The sequence below is a fragment of the Conger conger genome, chromosome 4 (assembly GCF_963514075.1).
Source record: "Conger conger chromosome 4, fConCon1.1, whole genome shotgun sequence".
Classification (NCBI taxonomy): domain Eukaryota; kingdom Metazoa; phylum Chordata; class Actinopteri; order Anguilliformes; family Congridae; genus Conger; species Conger conger.
The window spans coordinates 60735829-60756135 of record NC_083763.1 but is presented as its reverse complement, the minus strand read 5'-3'; the positions used below and the strand labels follow the sequence as shown (position 1 = coordinate 60756135).

Genomic DNA, 20307 nt, shown 5'->3' with positions numbered 1-20307 from the left:
AATCTCGACACTTCAGCGAAGTGCTAGTTAAATTCAGTTTTCTGAAAGGAGCCTTTTTTCCACATTTTCCCTGCTCCTCAGCTGATCTGAGGACCTGAACCTGCAGGGTTCTGGGGAGTAGCGCTGTGTGATCTCCCAGACAACATTCACAGATACGTTCAGTGAGACTCTAAAACAAACCTTCTGTGTGACTGCCATTTCAAAACATACAGTAGCACTATCGTATCAAATGGCAGCTGGAATTCGACTTGCCAGGTTTTATTTGGCTGGAAACCACCAAGTTTTCAAATGTAACAATAGATCATCTGGGTACAGTAGTAATGTACATTACAGTCCTTCTTAGATTTCAAATGATGCAGTAATTTGGTGGACATTTTATGTTTTTGCAGTGCAGAAACAGCTGAGAAGCCAACTGTCTAATTACAGGAGCCCTGTAAAGCCCTGTAATTAAGCATTGCATCACCCACTGTATGAAGATTCAATTGGATTGCAGAGTTTGAGAACAAAGGACAATTAAGAGAATATTTTGGATGATATGGCTGCTTAATATGCATAAATCCATAACTGAATAAGGAATCACATACTGTTTGTGCTTGTAAATTGAATGCAGACATTGCAACAATGAGGTGGAACTATATTTACAACCTGGCATCCTGAATTGCGGTGAAACATGGGGGAAATACCTAATGAAGCCAATTGCACCACACTAATTATGACAATCATTTGTCATAAAATTGGGGTGAAAGCAAATAAAATGTAATCACTACATGACAGTATAGAATACTTTTCTTCTTTATTGCCTGATTTAGTTTAGTTCTTGTTAGTTTAGTAAGGTTTCACTCACCACCCCCTTATTTTACTTGCAACAGACACACAGGGTTCTTTCACACAGATGCAAATGGTAAATTAGATGACCCAGTTTTGCCATTATCACATGGTTACACTCAAGAACGCAAGTTTCATGACCACAACAGGATGTGTCGGAGATGACCTTTCAGTGTAAAACCCAGATTAGCGCACCCATTTATACATACAGTGATTAACATTAAGAAATGATGAGTTGGGCTGATTGGCTTGTTGCCATCAATACTTCTTCTCATGCTCTACTGTAGTACAGTGGACTGGATGGGAGTGGCTTTTCATTATGAACTTAAGAAGCTGCATCTGTGAAAGCAGTGCAGTTGGACTGCTGGTTAAAGTGGTTTTCTAGAGATGGATACACTCAGGTAAGACACATTTAATTAAAACTTTTCAGATCCAATTTCCATGGTAAAATATTGACAATGTATTTTTTTAATTATTGCTGCCATACTAATTGTTAATAAGCAAATAATCATCACAAGTAGAGATTACATTAATTGCAAAATGATCATCCTTATTGCATTCCACTAAGGTATCCCCATATTACTGTAAAATGCTTGATATTTCTTCCCAGAAATACATAAATGGTATAACATAATTATTTTGTAGTATATGTATTAAATACAAAAGGAGAATCTTCAATGTTTTTTCCAATGCAGAAAAACAACATTTAATTGAATTTTGACCATTCAATGTGATAATACATATTGTATTGCAATGTGCAGGAGAGTTTTTGGCAAAAGCTGGTCATCTAATGTGAGACTGGATGGGAAAACAGCGATTGTGACAGGAGCCAACACTGGCATTGGGAAAGAGACTGCAAGGGACCTGGCCAAGAGAGGTGGGTGCCAGATGATGCCATTTGAAATAATAAGTCAGCTACGGTTCCTGTTAACTTAATTAGACGACTCTTAACGTTATTGTCATCCACCCTTGTGTTCACAGGAGCGCGTGTGATACTGGCTTGCCGGGACATGATGAAGGCTGAGCAGGCAGTCAGAGAGATTGTCAGAGACACTGGGGTTGTTGGTGTTATTCCCTGCCAACTTGATCTCGCAGACACCAAGTCAATTTGTGAGTTTGCAGAGCACATCTATAACTGTAAGTCACAGATTTACACTTTCCCTTCAACACAATGCCATTCATTTAAATCTAATTGTTTTTCACTCTTCATGTTGCATTCTGATTGTCCTGTTGTCAGCAGAATGTATTGAAAAAAGAAATGATCATGATATGGTGCTTACAGAGAAGACTGATGTACTTATTTGCTTACTTGCAGCAGAAACTTCATTGCACTTTCTCATCAATAATGCTGGTGTAGCAATCTGTCCATACTCAACAACTGCAGATGGATATGAGACGCAGTTTGGAGTCAACCACCTCGGTATGCTTTCTACAGAAAAAAAGAAGTCAATGTAATATTTTATTTCTTAAATTTTAAGCATTATTGTAACGCTGGACATTGCAGTCATAAATAGCTAATGGAAATGTTTTCTTTGTGTAGTCTCTTTCAAATAATTTGACTGACTTATACAAAATGTAAAACCATATTATCATTATTAATCACTGAAAATGGGGAAGGCATCACCAACATCTGATAGTTCAAACACAAAGAGCTATGTTCATATGGCATAGCTATAATCTTATTTATCCTATTTGTGTAACAATAGCACATACATTAACACACTTTGCCATATACTGTGACTCCAATTGTGAAATGGCAATACATGGGCCATAAACTGTTCAGTTAAGATGAAGCTCTTTCTCCAATCCAGAAAATTGGTTGGTTACTATTCTCTGCCAAATAATGTATCATTGCTATAAGTGGGACTACTCTTCAGACGTTCTGTGTAAATGTAATTGGGTTCAGTGTAATACTGTACTGGAATTAGATAACGGGGCCTCTCTTTCGGGTGTGGTTGCTGGTTTTGTAGGCCATTTCTTCCTCACCTTCCTGCTGCTGGACCTGCTGAAGCACTCCGCGCCCTCCAGGGTGATCAACCTCTCCTCACTGACACACACAATGGGCAGGATCCACTTCGAAGACCTGAACAGTGAGATGAGCTACCACCCGGTCAAGGCCTATGTACAGAGCAAGCTGGCCAATGTCCTGTTTACCCGAGAGCTGGCCAAGAAGCTGGAAGGTGAGGGCACATGAAGACCTCTGGGGCACATGGCAAGGGAGCATGTAGCAAGTAGGCACAAGCCTACTGTTGTTACTCTGAGCATTGCAGATTGATATCCTTGATGTCCAGGTATATAAACTGATGTTTAAAATGTAACCACTAACAATGTAATAATGTAAGATTATAAAATGAAACATTTAAAGCTGCATGTCTTGGCTTTAGAGAATCACAGTTATCAGAATCAAAACTGACATCAGAAGAATAACAGTTTAATTAATTCAGTGTGATAGAGCCCGCGGCACAAGAACCAGCACTAATGGATCAGGCCATAGAGCAATGTGAATACCTCATGTCTCAGCCATTATTAAAGCAGAAATTGTTCAGATGCATCCATATGAAATCAAGACAAAATATCTAAGTTTTAAATCTCACAAACGCAGTCTAATCTAATTCAGAATTTATAAAAAGTAATTTTGTCCACATATTTTCAGGAGAAATGGTTTGACTGGAAAAATTATTCCTGAATCACCAGCCAAATAGGATTCAGGGAGTCAGATTTGATTGTTAATTTCTGTGCCATATTATCCAAATTAGCACAGAAAAGTGAGTTTGCACAGGCCTGATCAAATCACAACTGCCAATCCATTCGTGTTTCTAAATCTCTCTGGTACTCGATTACCTGTTTGATTTGATTCCCACGGTGTGGTCTGCTGATTTATGGAAGAAATTCCTCCAGATACCAACTAATTGATACCAACCCACAAAGCTGAAGTCTGTAGGACTAAGGACCTCTGCCCTGAATACACAACGCCAAAATCAAGGCATTCATAAATCAATCCTTGAAGATTAAGAGCAAGATTTAAAGGAGTTCATACATTGAAGGATCTTGCCTGATTTGCCTGTTTTGGAGCTAGCTCATTGTTTGTTTCTCCATAGGCACGGGAGTGACGGTATATGCTGTAGACCCAGGCGTAGTCAACAGTGATGTGACCAGGCACATGCACAGCTCCATTCAGATGTTTGTGAAGGCTTTCAGTTTCCTCATCAGAACCCCAGCCGAGGGTGCCTACACCACTCTGTACTGCACACTGACTCCAGACCTCAAGTCTGGGGGCTACTACAGGTGAGAGACACCATCTCTGAGCACTTCTAACATATTTCCACAGTGATAGCACATCCAGATTTACTGTGTAGTAGTGTTTGCAAAGTAAAAAATATGATTGGCTTTATAAGTATGCAGCAAACAATGAGATAAGGTGTATTTGAATTTAATCAAATCATGAATGTTTTCATTACCATTTAATTGAAGAGATTTCCATTCTTTTAATTCTGTCCAATTTTTGCATTGATCAGCATGTTCATTCATTTTTCTGCAAACTATTTGACAATGGTTGCATCAGTATGTTGGCAGATAATATTGCCATTACATTTGCCAATGATGGTAAAGGCTTATCAAAGACATAATGTGGACAAAGGCATGGAATTGAGAATTTTATTTAAAGAAAAGCTATATTTGACCAAGTATAGCTGCACATAGACACAGGAGGTGGAGAAATGGTAGATGAAAAACTATTTCAATACTATAGCCAATAAACAGTTAACCTAGAAAGCTTAAAGATATGTCATACTGTATACACAAGATGGAACAGCACAATCTGAAATACGAAAATTATTTCATGATTAAATAACTATAGAAATAAATTATTATCAAGTAATTTATTATTATTATTGTTATCATTCCACATCTAAATGTGTAAATAAAATTTTTATTATTATAATTTATGTAGATTTATAAACGTGTAGATACTTTACGTTATGGTGTGACTGTTATGTATCAGAACAATTCATATGGTATAACTGAGTACCCTGAACAGATAGAAGTTTCCAGACAGACGACACAGTTACACATAGTATGAGACACCACCACTAAAAATCAGTGCAAATTCAGTCTCTTTAAATTCCCCATTGTCACTGTGTAATAAGTTACAAAATAATAATCACACCATTTATTATCATTATTGACATATCGAGTCTACCTATAATTTGTATCAAGGTAAGAAGACAGCATCATAAAGCTTGAGGGCTAATAAAACACAGAGTTCATTACAAGTGTGCTGCAATTATTATTTTTACTATGAATGATCACAGTCACTCAGTCAATACTCTTTATGCATGGATTTGTTTTCCAAAAACCGCAAGCTACCTCTTTTTTTACATAGCACAGACACCATAGTTGCAGTACCTACGTAATTGCACAGGACCCTTCCTGACAAGCAATGAGCTGGTATGACAAGCTCACATAAAATAGCTCCATTGTAAATGGAAAGTGCAGAGAAAGAGACAGGCCCTAGACATACAATATATATATAATATATGCAACACAGATTGCATTAGATACCTTATCATGTTTTACAGAAAATAGTTTTGCGTGTTGTATAGCTGTAAAATATCTGACACTGTGCTCAAATCACTGTATAGTATGCGCATGTGGTTGGGGTTTCTTTCTTCTGCAGTAACTGTGCCCAGACGACCTGTTCCAGAGCTGGCAGGGATGACCGCACAGCCCGCATTCTGTGGATGGTCAGCTGCCAAATGCTGGGGATCCGCTGGAGATAAGCAGCTTCCTCAGGGAAGGGCTGACTCCGGTGGTCTACATGTGCATAGGCCTCTCCTCCTTCATACAGCCTGCACTGTGACATATTATATGATCTTAACTCTGCCTATGTGCAGTATATCTGTCATCTTAAATAATGACAAAAACAATAAAATCAGTGATGTGATTCGCAGTTTCTTCTGAATTGATTGCATTTTGCTAGGTATAGTATGCAGAATGAAATGGGAATGATGAAATGGGATGGCATTAATTGCTGTAAGTATATTCTGGAACCATCTATATGGAAAAAGATGTTTCAGTATGATGAGTATGAACATATGTAGAATGTCCAAATAAGATTAACATTATGTACTGTAAAAGAAAGGAGACATTTAAATAAGTTAGGGAATTTTCATCAAATGTGATTAGCACTGGGAATATTGTATAATTTATGTACACTTTTTGTTTAGTTATTTCTATGAACCCACCATAGACATTTCACTACAATATGCATCATTACTTATTTCAATATTTAAAGTTTTCTCAGTAAAAAAACCAAACAAACAAAAACGCTAAACAAACTCATTTATTAATAAATAAAAAAAAACCCATGCTAGAAGCTCTTGGTGATCTTTGTCTTGTTAATGATTGTTTGTTTGTTCATTTGTGTGTGTGTACATATGTGTGTGTGTCTGTGTGAATGTTCACGTGTGTGTGTGTGTGTGTGTGTGTGTGTGTGTGTGTGTGTGTGTGTGTGCATGTGCGTGTATGTGTACATGTGTGTGCGGGTACATACTTGAGTGTGATTGGTTTATTTATTCTGATTTGTGTAATAAGGTTATTTTGTCAATGCTTGATTATCACAAGTTCGTCAATAATTAGGTCTGGTTAGAAGGCATGCATGCATCCTGTGACCTTCTACTTCTGCAGTGAACCTAAAGTACTGTTTACAAATCTGTAAATCTGTAAATCTCTGTTTAGTATAATTTGACCACAAGACACAGTCCCACTTGACATTAAGATGTGGTTTTACTATTTTCTGTTTAGGCTTCTGAATAGGGTCCTATCATGAAATTTAATCTATTCAAGGGTGTGAATATATTCTGAGGCCAACATGTATGTACACTCAGTGATCACTTTATTAGGTTTTTTTTTTTTGACTTATTGGTCTTCTGCTGCTGTAGCCTATCCACCTAAGAGGTTTTGATGCATTGTGTGTTCAGAAATGCTCTTCTGCATACCACTGTTGTAATGTGCGGTTATTTGCGTTACTGTCACTTTCCAGTCAGCTTTGACCAGTCTAGCCATTCTCCTCTGACCTCTCTCATTAACAAGGCTTTCTTGCCTGCAGAACTGCTGCAAACTGGATGTTTAATATTTTCACACCATTATCTGCTAACTCTAAAGACCGTTGTGTGTGAAAATCCCAGGCGATCAGCAGTTTCTGAGATATTCAAACCACCTTGTCTGGCACCAACAATCATTCCATGGTCAAAGTCACTTAGATCACATTTCTTCCCCATTCTAACATTTGGTCTGAAAAACAGCTGAACCTCTTTACCAGGCATGCTTGTATGCATTTAATTTCTGCCACATGATTGGCTGATTCAATATTTGCATTAACAAGCTGGTGTACAGGTGTACCCAATAAATTGCTCACTGAGTGTATGTATGTATGCAGGTAGGTATGTATAGTGTGTTATGTATGTGTACTGCATAGTGCGTATACTTGTAGTATGTTATGTATGTATACAATGTAATGTATGTACAGTATGTATTTTCAGAGTGTAGCGGGAACTGCAGAAATAATAAAGCTTGTGATAGGCTAATACTTTTTTCCTGACGTAGGCTACAAGGAGTTTTATCCTGAATTCGCCAAACATAAATTGACATAAATGTATCAAGTGGGGACATCTAGTGGACAAAATTACAAAATGGCGCATCATAACCAGAACATCATAACTCATCGCACCAGAGATGCTACAAAAAATTGATGGTATGCAAATACCAATCTAGTGTAAAAGGAGATATGCAATACTGAAAACGTTCCATATTTACAAAAGGTTGGCTACCTTTCAGTACTTTTACTTATGTATTGTTCTAAGTGTTGCTTAACTGTAAAAATAAAGTCCAAATAAAACGTAAAACACCCAAACATGATACAATGAACGCCATAGTAAAGCTCATTTAGCCTACTTTACTTTGGCTGTCCCTCTCACGATGGCTTAAACGTACACAGATATATTACATAGGCTACCCCTTCCAACATGTTTTCACGGGCAGTAACGCAGAAACACACAGTACGGTGTGCAATCAGAATCACAGTGAACCGAAGCCTAGATACACAATTTCTTCATACCAATGCAGTAATATGAAACTGCGTTTTGTTTTCTTAAGACTGTTGCGTATATAGAACCCGCAGGAAAAATCGTTTGAAAGTAACGTCAAAGGGCAGTGCCATTCTAGCAACTGTGTATTCCAGTCTGGAGAAGTACAATTGCTTAAAAAAAATAAGAGCAGCTAGGCCATCTTTTGATTGGACAGAAAGTACCACGCCGTTTGCTGTGTTGAATGAATAAACCGTGATGGTATTTGCAGAAGGGAAGGGACGGCGGGGGGTTTATTAACAAGAACTAAAAGAAGGGAACTAAAAGAGCTGAGATTGAACCAGCACACACTGTTAAACGAGAATTGTAGCTTTGTTTTGAGAACCATGCATTCAATAAGGTAAGTCGTGACTTATGTCCTAAGAAATGGCATACATATGGGGAACTTGCGATTTCAACTACCATGGGGAAATTGTCGTAGTTATGAGGAAACAACATTCCAAACGAAATCCAGTTCATCGCTAGCCTTTTTTTTTAGCCATTTAAAGCATTAGCAACAGTAACAGCAGCCTGTCACACCACAAGGGGACATTCGATCTATATTTATGAAAAACACTTTAAAAGGTAAAGCTGGAGGTTGCATTGAAAAATATTTAAATGTGCAACACCGTATCTCGTATTCTGCGATTCAAGGGTGAATTCAGTCAACTTTAATATCCTTTACTCCTCGTTTGCAAAACATGTAACAAACGAAGGTATGCACTTGTTCAAATACAGCAAATTAAATAGTATTTGCATATCAAGACAGTGCTAGTGCAGTTATATTGTTTCAAATCTTTGAATCAGTTAAAGCCATGTCTGTGTAAATGCATTTTTCTGTACCCTTACTTTTCAGAAACTTTTTCTGTGGTCAGTGGTCCTCCACTGCTAGACTTGATGACAAAACAGTGATTATAACTGGGGCTAATACTGGCATTGGAAAAGAGACAGCCAGGGATCTTGCAAAGAGAGGTACATTTATCAAGTCCCTCACCGAGCACTTTATTCAGAACATTGTTACTTTATTACACCTACTTATTCATGTGATTATCTAATCAGCCAATTGTGTGGCAGCAGTGCAATGCATACAATCATGTAGATATGGGTCAGGAGCTTCAGTTAATGTTCACATCAACCATCAGAATGGGGAAAAAATGTGATCTAAGTGACGCAGTGGAATGATTGTTGGTGGCAGACAGGGTGGTTTGAGTATCTCAGAAACTGTTGATCTCCTGGGATTTTCAGGCACACTAGTCTCTAGAGTTTGCAAAGAATGGTGCAAAAAAAAAAAAATTCCTGTGAGCAGCATTTCTGCAGACAGAAACAACTTTTTAATGAGACAGTCATTTGGCAACTCATTTTTTAAAAATACTTATTGAGTCCGATAACTTGTCAAAGTTTAAGTCTATGTTATTTACTTGTTTACTGATTTTTTTTTTCTTCTAGAAAATGGTTATTTTTAGAGGGTTATCTAACATTCACATTCCCACATGAAGCTGACAGAATGAAACAAAGGCACTTTGAGGTAGCCCAGGCAAATTGCTTTAATTGAATCGGCACTGTTTTTTTATGTAATTAGTGAGGAAATAACTATTGTTTAGCTATGATGAACTTTCTTCTTTGAACAGCACTGAACTAATGAGCCCATCCTGTGACATTCACCAAGTAATAGAGTAAATAATACAAAAATTTGCATCTGCTAAATGCCAATTGTTTTCTGCTCTGCTGAATAGTTTGTTCTAAAAGTGCTAACCTGTTATTCATGTGAGCATAACATAAAATATGAGATGTTACAGGTATACAGTATATGTGGCTCAAAACATTACATTACAGTGCAAACACAGAATAAAGCAGTTTGACTTATGCTGCCGTTGGTTATGTTTTCATCTGCAAATCTGTTGGTTTTCCCAGGAGCTCATGTAATTATGGCTTGCAGAGATATGGCAAAAGCAGAGGTGGCAAAGAAAGAAATCATAGAAGATTCTGGAAATGAAAATGTTGTCACCAGTAAACTTGATTTATCTGACACCAAGTCTGTAAGGGAATTTGCTGAGTTAATTAACAAGGGTAGGTCAGTCTTTCATACATGCTCATAGTCATCCTCATTAGATAGCCCTACATGTTTGGATCTTTGGTAATGGTTCAATCAAGATACACCATACAAAATCCTGCTTGATTTTTATCAAGTTGACTATGTATTTTGTGCTCTGTTCTTTAAACTGTATTTGATTTGTCAGTTGATACTTGTTTTATGCATTTGAAAAAGCAAATTGCCTGCATATTGATGAATTTTCTTCAAATACAGCATATCAGTTTTTCAGCATTTTATTCAAATATCATATAATAGTGGATTATTGCATGAATAATATGTTTTCAAATGTGTGTATATATATATATATATATATATATATATATATATATATATATATATATATGTGTATATGTGTGTATATAGTATGTATTCATTCTCCCTTTTTCATTCCAGAAGAGAAGCAGGTTAACATTCTCATCAACAATGCTGGAATTATGATGTGTCCATATTCTAAGACAGCAGATGGGTTTGAGATGCAGTTTGGAGTTAACCACTTGGGTAAGAGTTCTGTATTTATGCACAAAAAGAACAATATACAAATTTGGACAAACCCTTTCCTTGTCAAATGAATCAATTCTAGCATAAAATAGCCTGCTCAATGGGACTAAACTACATAATTAGTGAAATTGTATGATTGTCAAAAAAGTAATGTACTCAAGCATTAATCAGTGATTAAAAATAACTATTTCAGTGGAAAAGTAAGCTCCTTTAAGTTAATTACTTTACAGGAACTTCGCATTGGTTTCCCGATTGTTACTGCTACTTTTGTTTTTCATATGTTGTCTAAATATTAAGATGTCAATCAAGCTGTGTACATGTCCCAGAAAAGTGCATCCTGTTTTCCTAGAGTGTTCATTGTTAAGTTTAAACACTGAAACACACTATACAACCCCTCCCATGTGTTTGACCTCTTCTGTGAAGAGGGCAAATTAAGAAGGAAATAGAAGACAATGAGTAACCAAATGGGTCAGGCATGAGAATTCCTGAAGTGAACTAATTTAACACATACATCTGTCTGCCCTGTCCTGTTAACTGGCATGTGTATGTTCTCTCATTACATTACATTACATTATTGGCATTTGGCAGACGCTCTTATCCAGAGCGACGTACAGTTGATTAGACTAAGCAGGAGACAATCCTCTCCTGGAGCAATGCAGGGTTAAGGGCCTTGCTCAAGGGCCCAACGGCTGTCCGGATCGTATTGTGGCGACACCGGGATTAGAACCACCGACCTTGTGTATCCAGATGTGTGACATATACACTCAGCGAGCTCTTCATTAGGTAGACCTGTATGCCAGCTTGTTAATGCAAATATCTAATCAGCCAATTATGTGGCAGCAACTAAATGCATACAAGGTTCAGGCATGGTCAAGAGGTTCAGTTGTGTTTCAGACCAAATGTCAGAATGGGTAAGAAAATGTGATCTAAGTGACTTTGATTTTTGGTCTCCTGTGATTTTCACACAAAATAGTCTCTAGAGTTTGCAGAGAATGGTGCGGAAAACAAAAGACATCCAGTGAGCAGAAATTTTTCGGCTAAAAATGCTTTGTTAATGAGAGAGGTCAGAGGAGAAGGGCCAGGCTCGCAGGAAGGTGACAGTAATGCAAATAAGCACACATTACAACAGTGGTATGCAGAAGAGTATCTCTGAACACGCGATGTGTCAAACCTCTTAAGTGGATAGGCTATAGCAGTAGAAGACCAATAAGTTGAAAGAATAATTCTAATAAATGCCTAATTATGTGCTCAGTGAGTGTGCAGTACATGTGTGTACCCTCTTCACTTATTTTTGTTTCCTGTCTTCTCATGCAGGTCACTTCCTGCTCACGTACCTGCTGATTGATCTGATAAGAAGATCGGCCCCAGCCAGAATCGTCAATGTGGCCTCGTTGGCGCACAGCTGGGGTAGCATTAGGCTGGATGACATCAACAGTGAGAAGAGCTATGACACAGCCAAGGCTTATGGCCAGAGCAAGCTGGCCAATATCCTCTTCACACGTTCTCTGGCCAAGAGGCTACAAGGTAATCCACTCTTCAGACTGTCTTCAGACTTATGAATAATCAAAAGACCACAATAATAATAATAATAATAATAATAATAATAAGAGATTGTGTTTATATTGGACCAGTCTCATAGATTCACCCATCTCTGCCATCACACATATCACCCAATGTACAACAGCAATTAGGCCATAATGCTCACCAAAAAACCCTCCAGTGTTCAATTGAAAAAAAAAGTTTAAGACTTATGGCATGGGTGCAGTCAACAACACATTTTGTCACACATTTTATTACACAAGACGTGTGAGGAATAGGGTCCTAAAGGTATGTTCAATATAGATTTCCACTATAAATATGCCAACAATGTTGCCCTGACTGGATATTTACAAGCCTCAAAATGTGCAGGTTTCAAAAGTTGTTTATCATGTTGAAATAAAAACGACATTCCAACAGATATTTATACATGGATATTGAATTCATAACAGGACATTTGCCCATTCCAGGACACTTGGAATTTGCAAGACATGGAAAATTTTCCTGTTTTGACCCTGGCTTGTCAAAAACCTGAATTTAGTGGAAGCTACTTACTGGACCTAGCCCAACATTTCTTCTGCTATGAACACACTAACCAACACTCTCAGAAATAAAGGTATGAAAAATGGCTAAAAAGGTACAGCTGCTCATTACTGGGGCAGTACCTTATAGATGCATATTGTACCCATCGCCAGTAATATAGAACTCCTTTGTAACATTACTGTACTTTCAGGGTATATTTGGGAAATTTGATCCTTGATGAACAAAAATGTACCTCCACTGTCACTTTATTTCTGAGAGTGAAGTATGCGGCTATATATTACCTGAAGCAATAGAAAAATATATAAGCCCAAAACAGTCTTGATTTAAAAGATGAAGGCATGGAGCTGATCTCTTTACTCAGAATCCAAAGTACATTACGAAAAAAGCACAATCTCATCTGAAACTCAAGGCACACCGTTTGTAAATATGCCTCTTACCATTGTCTGACTATGCCCTGGTGAAGGCTGTCAAAAGATGCTTTGTGTGGGTGTTAGTGTCTCTAAGTAGGGCTTTGTAAAGCTTCCTAGGATGGTTATACTATCAACACACATGCTCTGTAATCTTTGCCCACATAATCATAAAGCATGCTTTGTTTTTGGATGAGCAAGTGTTATTCAAACGGATTATTCAGCATTATGTGCATCTTACTTTTTGTACCAATGTATTTGAAAGATAAGTATGCCTTGTTCAGTGGTACAGTAAAACATTTGAATTGGCAACTTTACGGTTATTTTCCTTATCCACTGCAGCCTACTGATGTGTAATTCAGTCTAGCACCCAGTGCTACCGTACACATTTAATGGCTGTGTCATTCCCTAGGGACTGGTGTCACCGTGTACTCTCTCCACCCGGGTGTGGTGCAGTCAGAGCTGTGGAGGAATCTGAGCACTCCCATGCAGATGGCCGTCAAGGTGTTCCGGCCTTTCACCAAGACGTCTGTGCAGGGCGCACAGACCTCCATCTACTGCGCCATTGCACCAGAGCTGGAGAGGGAAAGTGGGGGATATTACAGGTATTCCGTAAAACCTACACGACACCTTCCACTGGGGAAGTACAATCAATGAGCATTGAAAATGTATGAAGTTGTGTGTACAGAGATGCTCTTCTGCTACTACTGTTGTAATGTGTAGTTACTTGTATTACTGTCACCTTCCTGTCAGTTTGACAGTTCTCCACTGGCCACTCTCATTAACAAGGCGTTTTTGCCCACAGAGCTGCTGCTTTGTTTTCTGCACCATTCTCTGCTCAAACTCTGTTGTGTGTGACAATCCCAGGAAATCAGCAGTTTCTGAGATATTCAAACCACCTGGTCTGGCACCAACAAACATTCCACGGTCAAAGTCACTTTGGTCATATTTTCTTCCCCATTCTAACATTTGGTCTGAAAAACACATGATTGGCTGATTTAAATATTTGCTTTAACAAGCTGGTGTACAGCTCTCCCTAATAAAGTGCTCAGTGAGTGTGTACTGTAGACAAGAAAACTGTAGATTATATGTCTAGATGCGTGTTGTAATACCCTTCTATGTTTGTTATTGTCAGTGACTGTGCTCCAGCAAGATGCACAAGAGCTGCCACAGACGATGAAATGGCCCAGAAGCTGTGGGAACTCAGCTGCCAGATGCTTGGAATTCCATGGGACTGAACGCATACATTTTAGTGTTTTTTTGTGTTTTTTTTTTTTTTACTGTTATTTTTTTTTTTACTTGTTCCATTAACTAGACCCTAATCCATATTTACAAAAGGTTTCAATAAGCTTCAACATGAAGATAATACCAAGTACATTACCACATCACCAAGACTAATCACCACAATTATTTTATTTGTAGGCAAAGTTTATCCTTATGGCTCAATACAATGTATTTATTATTGAATATATTGAGCAGCAAAAGAAAGCAGTTTCAATAGCTACAATACAATTAGCTGTAATTTTACTATTTCTGTTAGTTGGCTAATGTTAAAACAATGAAACTTAGGCAGCCACCGAGGGAACTAATTAAGCAGTGGCTGTTAATGGCTATTGTGATTAAAAAAATGGCTGTTACTGTATGTGCAGGTGATAGAAAGGATGGCTGCCAAGGCAGGTTTTCATTTCCTCAGCAATTTTGCAGGCCCTTTTGCCTAACTTTTCTAATCATTTTGTCTAGTGTTAGTGTAAATGGCTTATGGGCTGAACCTGGGATAACATTTTCGCCTTCTTATAATAATTTAATAATTGTTATTTAGCTGATGCTTTTATCCAATGTGACTTACAGTTGATTAGACTAAGCAGGGGACAGTCCCCTGAAGCAATGCAGGGCTAAGGGCAGAAGGCTTCAACAGCTGTGCGGACCGGGTCATGTACCTTAGGCCTTACCTTACCTTACCTTACCTATTACCAAGTACCATGTATTGTACCATGTACCATATACCTATTACCTTTATTACCTCACTGAATTGTTCTTCCTTCAATTACTTTAATTCAGAGCAGAGACTGTTATTAGACCAGAATATAAGCTTAACAACCAGGGAGCCATCCTCTCCTCATGTGATCCCATCTACGGTTAGATGCACATTACAATATTTAAGTAACCAACAAGGGCTAAATGTGACACATGCAAACATCAAGAAACATGGTGGTGCCCTGAACATTAACAGGCTGGTGGCTAGCTAGCTATTATGTTCGTGCCTACTACACTCAGCTGCAATACATAATATTCCCATGGCTGGTCCTGATTATGTGATTGTAGACTCTCTACCCGTTACGCTATACAACAGCACAGATATTAAAGGAATGACAATTTACAAGAAGATACCTGCCATTTTAGTGGCTGCTAGCATCATGGCCCATATAAACTAAAAAACCAGGAACACTACACATGCACTACAAGTAGACACCAACAAGAGGGTTTGCCAAGCAGTGTGTTGAAATCACTAATTAATTTGGCTCAGTAATCCTCTTTTTTCTAGAAATTTATTCAACAACTATACCACATCATTACTTCTTAATTAGCTCTATATAGCCCCTCAGCTATAGTTGGAGTAGGCTTACAGAGTCCCACCAACTGGCACAATAAGATTAGCCAGCCAATCATTCCTCTCTCGCTATCATGCAGTACTTACAAGGAAAATGTTTCCTCATTCAGTTAAATGATTCATTTTAAGGCCAAAACTAACAACTCTTGATTTTGTCTTAGACGAAACTCTAAACCTGTATAATACAGTGCATAATAGGGTGTGGAATACTATATTTTATTTTGAGAAAGTGCTGACCCGTCGGAAAAAAAAGAAGGTTTTCTTGAAGCACCAAGGGGCTGAAGATTCCTTCTTGTGGGCTAAGATTTGCGAAGCTCTGCTTTGACTAGTGGCCCCTTTGACTAGTAGCCCTCAATCAATAAAGCCATGTATCAATAAAGCTCCAGTGGAAGCTTTAGTGTGCTGTGCAGGTTACTGTGATGCAAAGCTAACATATAGGTAACAGGCCTAGAAATGAACAGGGAGTGGCCATCATGGACAATTGGTCCCAATACAAAAGGGACCACAAGACAGGTTTCACTGTTATTGCAAAGTGACTTAAAGGTGTTGTTTTTCACAGGCTGCATGTGTCCTCCTTGGGCAGCTGCTATGTTCAATTGCTACAGTAGTATGTATTAAAAGAAACATTGTGCAACATAAAGTGAATTTTCTTGGGTGTTGTGAAGAACGTATTGTTAGCCATAAATAAACAGCTAGTTACATCTCCCTCTTTCAAGATCATCACAACAGCAATCTTTCTGTAGCTGTTATATTGGAGAATTGAACCTTCAGGGAGGTTTACAGCACACAGTAGGATTCTCAGACTCCAAATTAAGGCAGAACAGAATATCAGCAGAATGGATATCAAGTTGTTGAAAGTCAGCAAAGATCTGGGACTCTCCACTATTGTCCCTTGGGGACATAAATTTGATATGATATTTTGACCTATTGAGTTCCCTTGTTAGTGCTCTTGAGCTTTTGAGTAGCATCCATTGTCTTTTTATATTGCTCATAAAGATAACACAGCAAATCCTGTTGCTAATTGGAACACAGGCAGCCTCATAAACAAAACCAGCACCTGTTAAGTTCTTACTGGCATAAAAAGGGGGTGAAAGGTGCTAGATTCATTTAATTCCAAGTTCAACAACTGAAATAATGTTTTCTAGACCTAATTTCGATACAAGGAAGCCAATAAGACAATGTTGTGCTACATCTTGAATGTATATAATATCTTTGAAGTAACTCGGAACTTGGCAAAAATAACATCCGGGTCAGTGACGTTGCGCAATCAAATCTTAGTGCAACGTCAGCCTTCACGTTAATAAAAACTGCTTCTCAAGTACGTGGCTCGTACAAAAGACCAACATTTTTTGGAAGACCGTAATCACCCTTCACAGGTTCGTATGCTTCACTATAGCGTTGATAACAAATATATGCAATCTCTTCAAAAAACTTTATGACAGCAGCTATTAATATCTAGCTAACGTTAATCAAAATGTATTTCAGATGATCAAGTATCTAGCTAACTAACGTTAGGCTAAGTTAGCTTGCTAATGTTTGAATGTGGTTGAATTACAGGAACAGCTATCGCAACCAGCTTACTGTAAACTAACGTTAGAATACGGATGCCAGCGATAGCTCGCTTAAATTCAGGTAAAGCGAGCTTTTGGCTCGTTGATAAATTGCTCAATCTGAATTAAGTATTCGTTGCTTACTAGGTAGTTACCTGGAGTTATCGAATTTACTGTAAATTGCCATGTTGCTGGCTGGTGAAATAATATTTCGACAGTTAAGTTATCTAGCTACTATTAGTACTAAGATACTAAGATAGCTTGATGGCTAACAAATATAAATTAAGTTGACTGCATAATCATCGGTCAAATCGCGGGGCCAACTGTTGGTTGTTTACTAGTTACAGTCAGACTGTTTGTCCGAGTCAAATCTTAACTTGCTAGTTACTGTTAAATGGATACGATGTGTTGGCTAACGTTAGACACGACTCGTGTCTTGCTAGATGCAATTAAAGAAGATCTGGTTTAAACAGACGATAGATGAGTCGGCTAAGTTAATGAAATTGGTAACTGTTCTAAATACTGAAAGGCTATGCAGTACATAGCTAGCGTTGTAAGATGTTTTATACGCCATTTTACAGTCGTGTGGGGTGAGTAAGTAATGTTAATAGTAGCTCATCCCATTGCCTCCCACTAGCTGCGTCAATATCCTGAGCGAATACTTTCTTTTTCAGGCAGGCAACGAACAGCAGCCATGGATCAGGTTATGCAGTTTGTGGAACCCAGTCGTCAGTTTGTGAAGGACTCAATCAGGCTTGTGAAGAGGTGTACCAAACCGGATAGGAAAGGTCAGTTAAATCTGCCTCACCTATCATACAATCTGTTGTACAACGCATGCCCTAGGGTCCTTTAGGACAGTGGTCCCCAAGCTCAGTTTTGACATAATGTGAAGTTCTGCCTCATTATGCCAGAAATAGCTTTGCATACCACAAATAATAACATTATTTTTTTCATACTGTGCAATCTTGTGCATGTGCTACATTTGTCTTTGAATACTTCATTATTTTCCGGATGATTAGTTTTAGTGACCAATGGCTAGGTGTAAACATTAACGCCTATTTCGTCACCTACGTTTCTTTTGTTACAGTTAATTTATCTCTTTTATTCATTGTTTGCAACATATTGTGGCACAATAAGCAGAAAGGTAATTGTATTTTTCATGCCATGCAAAGATATTTCTGTCGTAATGTGGTTTAATAGTTTTATTTCTACAAATGGTTTAGTTCATGCTTTTGTCATGTTAGCCAGTAGCTTGTAACATTGTTTAACATTAAACTTACATTTATTTAGTTAAACCTGACTTTGGGCATTTGCATTAAATTTATATTCCTTTGCATTTATTTGTCCGAAGGTTATGAACTGTACATTAAACTGGCCACTTATTTCTTTAGAGTTCCAGAAGATTGCCATGGCAACAGCAATTGGATTCGCTATTATGGGCTTTATTGGATTCTTTGTCAAACTCATACACATTCCCATCAACAACATCATTGTGTAAGTACCTGTAGCCTTTGGTTGTATGTTGCAGAAATATGCAAGAAATATGACTGATTTTGCTTCTTAGAGGTTCAGTCAGAATGTAACAACTGATATTATGGGCACAGACTGGGACCTATGTTTTGATCGTGAACATCTCTAGGTTTAGACACTTGTTTTGGTTATTAGCTGATTATGTTGTGAATCCAATCGAACATGATGCACTTTGCTTTTACCTACCTCGGGAAGGGTTCGTTTAATTTTTCCAGATTCCTTTAAGCTATTATCCAGGTGCCAACTGTTTAAAGTTGTCATTAGTCATACATTCTCCTCTCCTGATTTCTCTAGCTCTCCAGTGTGCAATGTGCTTGCATTAGCTGCAGGAGAAACTGATTTAAATAATTTACCAAAATAATTAATTTGTTATGTTTACTTGAATTGGCGAGCCATTCTACAATTTGTGTTAAATAATTAGAGCCAGAATGTTTTTTTTTTTGTTTTTTTTTCCTGTATTTCCCAAATGTTCCACTCATATCTGACTTTCCTCTCTTTCAGTGGTGGTTGAATTTCTGAGGAGCTGCACAGAAAATTTGAATTGTTGGGGGTGGGAGGTGGTGGAGGAAAGGGGTATTTTTTGCTGTACATTTGTTGTTTGGCTATATTAATAAAATAAGTGTAAAATAAAATTGTGCTTGAGGTACTTATTGGGTAACATTAAGTGAATCTTTATAGTACATATGTATTCACTTTTCAGCCCCACTCCTCCCCCCACATACCTAAGCAATTCTTGGAAGAATTGCAATTCTTCAACCTCATATTAGGTGATCATGTGACGAACTTCATGAAGCACACTTGCCACTCTTTCTGGCATGGAAGAGAATAGCCACAAAAAAGATGTTATGTTACATCATGTTCCGAGGAAAGCTTTGTGAGAAAGCTCAGTGAGACATAAAAAGCCCAACCCCAACCAGTAACCTGGCTGCCAGGGAAAGTTAATTGAACTCTCACATGAGAATGATGATTTGACACAATGGCTGTCGTTATACTTGACTACTGAGCCTGCATTAAGTTGAAAACTACTGGACCAAGAACAAATCCTTTCCAACAACAAATACTGATTTCATTGTTTAATGATCTGTCAATTTCCACTGAATGCTCTATGTATTTGCTGACCACAAACCACAACCCTGCCCTCCTGATTGGAACACGTATAATGAAAGCAGTGGAAGAAGCGGTGATGATTATCTCTTGTTTATCACTAAAGCATGCAGCCCAAACTGAGTAATTGAGATGGATGTACTTTACATCTCTTGCTTGAAATAATTGAAGCTGTGGTTGTCGGTCAGATAAGGTCTTGATATCTCATTTGCTGTGATGTTGATTTCCTAACTGACATTTCTTGTCTGAATTGCTAGTTGTTAGCTTGCAGGAATTTAGCCTGTAGTAATGAAGCCCCAGTTTTGGAATAATGTATAATGTTTTGAGACTCCTGTCAAGGTGTCGCATAGTATCAGTAAAGTTAAAAAGTGATTATATAGTAATAAAACTACTTTTTTAAAGACTGGGTTACAAATTGTAGTACAAAATACAAGATAAAATAAAGACAATATTATCAAATATAATAACATAATACAATTGTCAAAAGCAAGTC

General features: G+C 37.9%; 3 protein-coding genes across 4 annotated transcripts; all 3 read left to right on the top strand.

The window, feature by feature from the left end:
• Nucleotides 1-1127: 1127 nt before the first annotated feature.
• On the top strand, nucleotides 1128-5701 carry si:dkey-73n8.3 (uncharacterized protein LOC100150965 homolog). Its single transcript, XM_061240731.1, has 7 exons — nucleotides 1128-1226; nucleotides 1587-1702; nucleotides 1807-1962; nucleotides 2141-2245; nucleotides 2796-3005; nucleotides 3924-4110; nucleotides 5501-5701. The coding sequence occupies exons 1-7, from the start codon at nucleotides 1213-1215 to the stop codon at nucleotides 5601-5603; spliced, it is 891 nt and encodes a 296-aa protein (XP_061096715.1). The 5' UTR covers nucleotides 1128-1212; the 3' UTR covers nucleotides 5604-5701.
• Nucleotides 5702-8173: 2472 nt separating this feature from the next.
• LOC133127670 (retinol dehydrogenase 12-like) lies at nucleotides 8174-16270 on the top strand. 2 transcript variants are annotated; one of them, XM_061240729.1, is made up of 7 exons: nucleotides 8174-8307; nucleotides 8803-8918; nucleotides 9858-10013; nucleotides 10432-10536; nucleotides 11851-12060; nucleotides 13435-13627; nucleotides 14158-16270. In XM_061240729.1, the coding sequence occupies exons 1-7, from the start codon at nucleotides 8294-8296 to the stop codon at nucleotides 14258-14260; spliced, it is 897 nt and encodes a 298-aa protein (XP_061096713.1). In that variant the 5' UTR covers nucleotides 8174-8293; the 3' UTR covers nucleotides 14261-16270. The 2 variants fall into 2 exon arrangements, with proteins under 2 accessions (XP_061096713.1, XP_061096714.1); XM_061240730.1 differs by lacking the exons at nucleotides 8174-8307; nucleotides 8803-8918 and adding an exon at nucleotides 9455-9471.
• A 603-nt stretch (nucleotides 16271-16873) lies between these two features.
• On the top strand, nucleotides 16874-19342 carry LOC133127391 (protein transport protein Sec61 subunit gamma). The gene is made up of 4 exons (XM_061240248.1): nucleotides 16874-17006; nucleotides 17855-17968; nucleotides 18572-18674; nucleotides 19212-19342. Exons 2-4 carry the CDS (start codon nucleotides 17875-17877, stop codon nucleotides 19219-19221), a joined length of 207 nt encoding a protein of 68 aa, XP_061096232.1. The 5' UTR covers nucleotides 16874-17006; nucleotides 17855-17874; the 3' UTR covers nucleotides 19222-19342.
• The last annotated feature ends 965 nt before the right edge of the window (nucleotides 19343-20307 follow it).